We start from the raw sequence: 9,091 nt of genomic DNA on the forward strand, positions 1-9,091 counted from the left end.
TTCAGTATTAAATGCACATTTTCCCATAATCTAAATGGAGAGCTAACTCCTAATTGATGGCATTAGTTCAGTTATTAGAGATATACAATTAAGTAACTACAAAGTAATAGCATCAAAGACTGAACATTCACATGATATCAGTCATGCTAAAGCTAGTTTCCTCATTTCTGTTTCAGGATTATTTTGAGGATCTAACTTGAGAGAAAATATTTCAAGTCTGAGCAAAATATTTCTAATATATCATGAACAGAACAGTTTGGAGACAAATTAGTTTTGTAGAAAATCGTTTATCAATTCCATTTTGGTATAAAACACATGGAAGAAAGCTGGCCAATCTACACAACTATCATGATGTGAAAAGGTTCTTTTATCAAACGTTGAGTCTAAAAATGTACAAATGTTTTTTCTGTCATGCCTTCAGTAATTTTCTATGCTTTTCTATTTAACTATTTAAAAAAATTCCATACATTTCCATTGTTTTCGTCTGTCCCAGTTACAGTACAGTGATGGGAAGGAAAAGGGTTAAACAATACTCTAAGCAGTTTTCTGCTGTCCCTTCTTTCCAATTAGAGATTTGTGGATGTGAGGGATCACACCTAGAACGAAATTTAAAAAAAAGTTATTAAAACAGTCTTTCCATTGGTCAATCTTAATGCTTTAGTTCTTGAAGTAAAAAAAGAGAATTATATAAAGAATAAAATTTACTCAAGTCTATTTTACATTCAGATCCTATTAAAACTATCTCTATCTAAGCTGGGCACCATTGGCTCACACCTGCAGTCCCATCTACTCAGGAGGCTGAGCTCTGAGGATAGAGGCTCAAAGCAAGCCCAGGCAGGAAAGCCCATGACACTTATCTCCAATCAATGGCAAAAAGCGAAAGTAGAGCTGTGGCTCAAGTGGTAGAGCAGCAGCATTGAGTGAAAAGTTAAGCAAGAGTACAAGACCCCAAGTATAAGACACAGTACCAGCACCAAACCAAACCAAGCAAGCCGGGTGCTGGTGGCTCACTCCTGTAATCCTAGCTACTCGAAAGGCTGAGATTTCAGGATCTCAGTTCCAAGCCAGCCCAGGCAGGAAAGTCTGTGAGACTCATCACCAATTAACCACTAGAAAACAGAAAATAATGCTGTGGCTCAAAGTGGTCGAGTGCCAGCCTACCACCACCACCAAAAACCTGAAAGTACATCAAGGGTTTTCCCCAAAAGTTAATGTAGGTGAAACTGTTGAGTTTAAATGCATTTTAAGCAATAGCTTTCATAAACCTTCAATTTACATCCAAATTTTCATTGATCCTGATCAACTTCTACTACCTTCAGCCCTTCCAGGGTTATTGACTAGATTTCTCAAGATCATTTCTCAAACAGTTTAGAAGATAAGCAAGAATTACTTCAAAAATCAGGCTTGAAATATTCCATATAAAATTTAGAATAAAGCCGGAGCTGGTGGCTTACGCCTGTAATCCTAGCTACTCAGGAGGCTGAGATCTGAGGATCACGGTTCAAATCTAGCACAGGCAGGAAAGGGCAGGAAAGTCCGTGAGACTCCTATCTCCAATAAACCACTAGAAAACCGGAAGTGGCGCTGTGGCTCAAGTGGTAGAGTGCTCGCCTTGAGTTGAAGAGCTGAGGATAGGGCCCAAGCCCAGAGTTCAAGCCCCACGACCAACAACAACAAAAAAAAAAGATATATTGGATTCACAAACTGATTTATTAAATGGCAACTCCTTTGTATAACTACTTAAAGGTAATAATTTTTTTCTTAGCTTTTTTTTGTAGTCGGTGGTGGGGCTTGAACTCTGGGCCTGGGCACTCTCCCTGAGCTCTTCAACTCTTCAAGCACTCTACCACTTGAGCCACAGCATCACTTCCAGTTTTCTGGTGGTTAATTGAAGGTAAGCGTCTCACGGACTTTCCTGCCTGAGCTGGCTTTGAACCATGATCCTCAAATCTCAGACTCCTGGTAGCTACGATTATAGGGGTGAGCCACTGGCGCATGGCTTTTTTTTTTTTTTTTTAATTTAGACAAACAAGCTGGATGCTGGTGGCTTATGCCTGTAATGCTAGCTACTAAGGAGGCTGAGATCTGAAGATTGTGGTTTGAAGCCAACCTGAGCATGGAAGTCCCTGAGATTCTTAACTCCAAAAAAAGCCAGAAGTAGCACTGTGGTTCACAGTGGTAGAGAGCTAGCCTTGAGCACAAAGAGGCTCAGTGACAGCACCCAGGCCCTGAATTCAAGCCCCAGGACTAGCAAACAAAACAAAACAAAAAGCTACTAATCATCTAGGCTTAATAATACATACCACCCCCAGCTATGGTAGCCTTGATAAGAGAATCCAGCTCTTCGTCACCACGGATTGCAAGCTGCAAGTGACGGGGAGTGATACGCTTTACTTTGAGATCCTTGGAAGCATTTCCTGCCAGTTCCAGGACCTACAAAATATCCAGGAAAACCATATCAAAATAAAGGATGAACAGTGCAAGGTTTTAGCCTTACATGTTCCTCTAGCTAGTCTCCCAGCTAGAACTAAAAAGATTCTTCTAAAGGCTAGGAATGTGGCTTAGTTAGTGGTAGAGTGCTTGTCTAGCATGCGTGAGGCCCTGGGTTCAATTTCTTGGTACCACATCAATACAAAAAATAAATAAAATTATTTAAAAAGAGATCCTTCTAGTATCTGTCCATATGACACATGTGTAATTTACATATAATGATGTTATTTTTCTTATATTATTATAATGCTTTTATAAAAACTCTCAGCTACTCAGGAGGCTAAGATCTGAGGATCATGGTTCAAAAGGCAGCCCAGGCAGGAAAGGCCATGAGACTATTACCTCCAATAAACCACCAGAAAACCGGAAGTGGCTCTATGGTTCAAGTGGCAGAGCGCTTGCCTTGAGCTGAAGAGCTGAAGGACAGCACCCAGGCCCAGAGTTCAAGCCCAACTGACAAAAAACAAAAATAAAAACAACCAGCTCTCCTTAGTTCATTTGATGCTTTTTATATTCATTCTCTACAATGAAGACAGAAACTTGGGCAATAATCCTACTTCTAGCTGGAAAGATGGTAGGTTACACCTGTAATCCTAATTACACAAGCATCTGAGATCTGAGGAACCATTTGAAGCCAGCCTGGCAGACAATCCCTGGAAAAAATTCAGAAATAGGTGTAGTTTAAGTGGTACAATACCAGCTTTAAGCAAAAAAAGCTAAATAAGAGCACAGAAGTCCTGAGGTTAAGTCCCAGTACTGGTATCAAAAAGAAAAAAAAATTAACCAAACCAAACCAATCATACAATTAAAACAAAGCCAGGTGCAGGTCAAGGATGCTGAGATCTGAGGATCAGCCCAAGCAAACACATTCCTGAGACGATCTTCAATTAACCAACAAAAAGCCACAAGTAGAGATATGGCTCAAGTGGCATCCTTGAGCAAAACAACTAAGTAAGGTATTGCCCAAGCCCTGAGTTCAAGCCCTGATACTGACACATGAAAACAAAAATATAAACAACTTACTATAACGAAGAAAAAAATTAAACTACAATGTATATTATCACCTCTTATCTATGATTCTAAATGTGAGCATTTATAAAGGCCATATATTTTAATAAATCCATATAGTACTTTTGATACCGATATAGTGCATTTTCCTTAATGACTATGACTTTTTTGTTGTTGTTGTTGTTGGTTGTGGGGCTTGAATGCTGTCCCACAGCTCTTCAGCTCAAGGTGAGCACTCTACCACTTGAACCATAGCGCCACTTAGGGTTTTCTCAGTGGTTTATTCACGGGGGAGGGGGGGAGAGGGGGGCTTGGGAAGGTGGCTCAGTGGTAGAGTGCTTGCCTCACATGCATGAGGCCCTGGGTTCAATTCCTCAGTACCACATAAGCAGGAAAAAAAAAAAAAGCTGGAAGTGGCGCTGCAGCTCAAGTGGTAGAGCGTTAGCTTGAGCTGAAGAGTTGAGGATGGTGCCCAGACCCAGAGTTCAGGCCCCATGACTGACCAAAAAAAAAAAAAAAAGGTCTGGGCTGGCTTTGAACCATGATCCTCAGATCTCAGCCTCCTGAGTAGCTAGGATTACGGCATGAGCCACTGGCGCCCAGCAATGACTATGACTTCTTAATGTCATAAAAAAATTTTGAAATGTAATTTGAAATTTCTGATTCATGGTTTTCAATGTTAGTGGTACTATAAAACTAGCCAGGTGCTGGTGGCTCATATCTGAAACTCTAGCTACTCAGGAGGCTGAGATCTAAGAACTGCATTTCAAAGCCAGCCCAGGCTGGTAAGTCCATGAGACCAGAAAACCAGAAGTGGCATTGTGGCAAAAGAGCTCAAGGACAGTGCCCAGGCGTTGACTTCAAACGCCAGGACTGACAAAAGAAAAAAGTAAAAAAAAAAGCTACAAACAATAAATCTTTTATCCCACAGCAGCAATCTTCAAATTTCTTTTTCCTTTTTGCCAGTCATGGGGCTTGAACTGGGCATGGATTCTCTCCCTGAGCCTCTTTGTTCTCAAGGCTAGCACTCTATAACTTGAACCACAGTGCCACTTCGAGTTTTTGAGTGGTTAATTAGAGATAATGATCTCACAGGGACTTCTCTGCCCAGGCTATCGTCAAGCTGTGATACTCAGATCTTAGCTTCTGAGTAGCTAGGATTATAGGCATGAGCCACTGGCACCTGGAAGAATCCTCAAATTTCAAGTCCACTTAGCTACAACATGGTATTGTTGGTTTTTACCTTCATAAACTCCACTGGCATCAATCAGTATAAAAATCACTCCTCAAAGCCTTCTCAAATTTATTTATTTATTTATTGTCAGTCACGGGGCCAGAACTCTGGGCCTAGGCGCTGTCCCTGAGCTCTTCAGCATGAGGCTAACGCTCTACCACTTGAGCCACAGCGCCACTGCTGGCATTTTCTGCATATGTGGTGCTGAGGAATTGAACCCAGGCCTCATGCATGCAAGGCAAGCAATCTACCCCTGAGCCACCTTCTCAAATATGTAAGTAGAGCAGAAGTAAGACTTGAATGTACATCAGAATCAAATGTTGACCTGAGCTTTAAAAACTGACACTTGCCTATCCTTCCCAGGGACTCTGACAGGTCTGGGATGAGACATAGCAGCAGCATTTTTTGAAAGCTTTCTAAATGGTTCTAGTTCCAAGCCAAGATCAAAAAGTGCTTATCCTTGCTCTACATTGTCTTGGCTGAGGGTGCAGACTACTAAACGACTAACTCCAAATTTAAGTGTAGGCAATGTACCACTTTAAAAATTGTATGTGCTGGGGCTGGGAATGTGGCTCAGTGGTAGAGTGCTTACTTAGCATGTATGAAGCCCTGGGTTCAATTCCTTAGTACCACATAAACAGAAAAAAGCCTGAAGTGGTGCTGTGGCTTAAGTGGTAAAGCACTAGCTTTCAGCCAAAAGAAGCTCAGAGATAGTAACCAGACCCTGAGTTCAAGCCCCATGACAAGCAAAAAAACAAAACAACAACAAAAACCCCAAAACTGTTTGTGCTGTTAAAACCCACATCTCTCTTTATGGTACTGATATTGAATCTAGGGCCTGTTAGGTCCTTAACTCTATTCTCTGTGCTGTACCCTCTGTTTAATTTATGGTAGTCGCATAATACCTATAATCTGTCACTTGGAAGACTGAGGCAGAAGTATTACAAGTGTAGCAACTGCTGGTCAACTCTAAGACCATGTAATTAAAACAAAGAGAGAGAGGGAGAGAAAAAAGAAAAAGAAAGAAGCCCTGTTGGCTCACACATCTATAATCCTACTCTAAAAGCCTGAGATCCAGAAGATGTGGTTTAAAATCAGCCTGGGCAAAAAAATACCAGAGACTTCATCTTCAAAATAACCAGCAAGCTGGGTATTGGCAGCTTATGCCTATAACCCTAGCTACTCAGGATACTAAGATTTGAGGATCGTGGTTTGAAGCCAGCCAGGGTAGGAACAAACTACTCAAATAAGCTGGAAGTGGCGCTGTGGCTCAAGCAGTAGATCACTTGCTTTGAGCAAAAAGAAGTTCAGCGATAGCACCCAGGCGTAAAAGTTCAAGCCCCAGGCTTGGCAAAAAACCCAACAAACCAACAAAACACCCCCTTCCCCCGAAAAAAAAAAAAAAAACAGCAAAAAGGTGAGCTAGAGAAGAACACCAGATGAGCAAGCTGGCTAGTATGAGGTCCTCAGATATTATTCCACCAAAAAAACAAAACAAAAGCAGAAAAATGCAAGGAGATAGAACAATAGTGATTTAAAGCAAATCTAGGCAACAACAGATAGCTAGACCTTATATCCAAAACCAATCTCGGCTACTCAGGAGATGTCTCCTAAGAGCAGGAAGATCTGGGTTTGAGGAAATTCAGGCAAGAAGAAATGATGATCCCATATTAATATATAATCCAGGTGTGGTGATATGAGCCAGTGATCCTAGCTATTCTGGGGTCCATAAGTAGGAGGATTTCAGGCTGAGGCAAGTCCCAGGCAAAAACTCAACTCTAACAGGGTACCCGTGGCTCACACCTGTAATCCCAGCTACTCAGGAGGCTGAGATCTCAGGATTACGATTCAATGCCAGCTGGGAAGGAATATCCATGAGACTCTTATCTCTAATAAACCACCAGAAAACTGGAAGTGGCACTGTGGCTCAAGTTAGTAGAGCACTTGCCTTGAGCTGAAGAGCTGAGACAGTGCCTAGGCTCAGAGTTCAAGTCCCACAGCCGACACAAACAAACAAACTCTACTAGGGAAAAAAAAAAAAGGCTGAAAGGGTTGGGAGTATGGTAGAATTCCTAACCTCAGAACCATCAACAAACATACAAACAAAACAAAAAATAAGCCACCTGCAATCCCATCTATACAAGAGGCAGAGATAGGAACATTAGGATTAGATACGAGTCTGGGAAAGTATGAGAGCCCACATGAAAAATCAAAGCAAAAAAGGCTGGGGGTATGTAAGTTGTAGAGCCTAGCATGTGTGAAGCACTGGTATGAAAAATAAAAATTAACAAAACAAAACACACTGTCCAAAAAGAAATGTATTCTTTACCTGACATATAATTGTAAACCATATGTAAATCACCTTTAAAACAATAAAAAAGGAAAAAAAATAAAAAAAAATTAAGGGAGGGAAGAAATGAGAGGGAACAGCTTATACTAAGCAAAAGGAAAGAAATGTACATTACATATCACCCCATATAGAAGAAATAGTAGTATTGTCAAAGCTCATAGAATTCACAAAAATTAAAGACCATGATAATGACAATTTGCCTTGTAAAGGTTTTGTGTTTGTGACTTTAACTAAGTACCACTATCTCAGAATACTGTGAAATTTGTGAAATTTATGCAATCACTTAATCCAATAAAAAATTAAAAAAAAATTAAAATGTAGTGTAGATGAGACTTAAGCAGTACAATCTAAAATACTATGTTGCATCAGCATGAACCAAAATGAATAACTAGCCGGGCGCTGGTGGCTCATGCCTGTAATCCTAGCTACTCAGGAGACTGAGATCTGAGGATCACGGTTCAAAGCCAGGCAGGAAAGTCTGTGAGACTCTTATCTCCAATAAACCACTAGAAAACCTGAAGTGGCCCTGTGGCTCAAGTGGTAGAGCTCTCGCCTTGAGCTGAAGAGCTGAGGGACAGCTCCCAAGCCCTGAGTTCAAGGCCCATGACTGACAAAAAAAAAAAAAGAATAACTTGGGCTATGAATGTATCTTAGTGACAGAGTGCTTGCCTAGCATGCATGAGGTCCTGGCTTTGATTCTTGATACCATATAAACAAAAATAAAATAAAATAAAAAAGAATACCTTGATGGACATGATGGCCCAAGTGTGTAATTCCAGCAGGTAGGAGGCAGAGGCAGGAGGATTGAGAATTTGAGGTCAAATTGGGCTACATAGTGAGTTCCAGGCCATCTTGAGGCATGTAGTGAGACACCTGTCTCAAAAAACCAGAACAAACAAAAACCACATACCTTTCTAGAGTCTGCAGTTAAAAAAAAATCTATTATAATACTGAAAGTGTTTCAATAATACCACACAAAACAACTTGCCCATGACACAAACTCTAAACTATTGATAATTCAATGTTAAATAATCAAAGGGACACGAAGTGACTTGGAGAAGATAATAAAATGACAGCAACAATAAATGACACATACTTAGGCCTACACTCTTCCATCTAATTCCCTACCACATACTCCTCAATCAATACCATTCTGTTTATTAGCTTGGCAGTCTGTGCACTTGACTGGCTTCCTATTCAGATTATTTTCCTTGTGTGGAATAAAGCTGAAGGACTTTCATGTCTTCCAATTAGTTTTCCTTAGGATAAACAGGGATGTCACAGTTTAAGAATTACAAACTCGGGGGCTGGGAAGGTGGCTCAGTGGTAGAGCACTTGCCTTGCATGCTCGAGGCCCTGGGTTCGATTCTTCAGCACCACATAAGAAAAAAGCCAGAAGTGGCGCTGTGGCTCAAGTGGTAGAGCGCTAGCCTTGAGCTGAAGAGCTGAGGGACAGCGCTCAGGCCCAGAGTTCAGGCCCCACTACCAGACCCCCCCCCCAAAAAAAAAGAATTACAAACTCGCTCGTCGAGGGCTGGTGGCTCATGCCTATAATCCTAGCTACTCAAGAGGCTGAGATCTGAGGATCGTGGTTCAAAGCCAGCTTGGGAAGGGCAGTCCGTTAGACTCTTATCTACAATAAACCATTCAGAAAATTAGAAGTGTGTGGCGATGTGGCTCAAGTGACAGAGCACTAGCCTTGAGCTGAAGAGCTAAGGGACAGCGCCCAAGCCCAGAGTTCAAGCCCCATGACCACCACCACCACCACCACCAACAACAACAAATTACAAACTCAAGCCAGGAACCAGTGGCTCATGCTATGTAATACTTGCTACTCAGGAGGCTGAGACCTAAGGATCATGGTTCAAAACCAGCCTGGTTCAAAGCCAGCCTGGGCAGGAAAGCCCGTGAGACTCTTTTTTTTTTTTTGTCGGTCGTGGGGCTTGAACTCTGGGCCTGGGCGCTGTCCCTCAGCTCTTCAGCTCAAGGCGAGCACTCTACCACTTGAG

General features: G+C 41.6%; 1 protein-coding gene across 1 annotated transcript in view; it reads right to left on the reverse strand.

Moving 5' to 3' along the window:
* Positions 1–271: 271 nt before the first annotated feature.
* LOC105998263 (histone H2A.V) overlaps positions 272–9,091 on the reverse strand; it is a 29,238-nt gene continuing 20,418 nt past the window's right edge. The window contains exons 3-4 of the mRNA XM_013032937.1: positions 2,304–2,433; positions 272–596 (exon numbers count right to left, since the gene is read on the reverse strand). Coding sequence (XP_012888391.1) covers positions 535–596; positions 2,304–2,433 — 192 coding nt within the window. The 3' untranslated portion in view covers positions 272–534. The remainder of the gene's footprint in view (positions 597–2,303; positions 2,434–9,091) is intronic.

Source organism: Dipodomys ordii, unplaced genomic scaffold (genome assembly GCF_000151885.1).
Source record: "Dipodomys ordii isolate 6190 unplaced genomic scaffold, Dord_2.0 Scaffold160, whole genome shotgun sequence".
In the NCBI taxonomy this organism is placed as follows: domain Eukaryota; kingdom Metazoa; phylum Chordata; class Mammalia; order Rodentia; family Heteromyidae; genus Dipodomys; species Dipodomys ordii.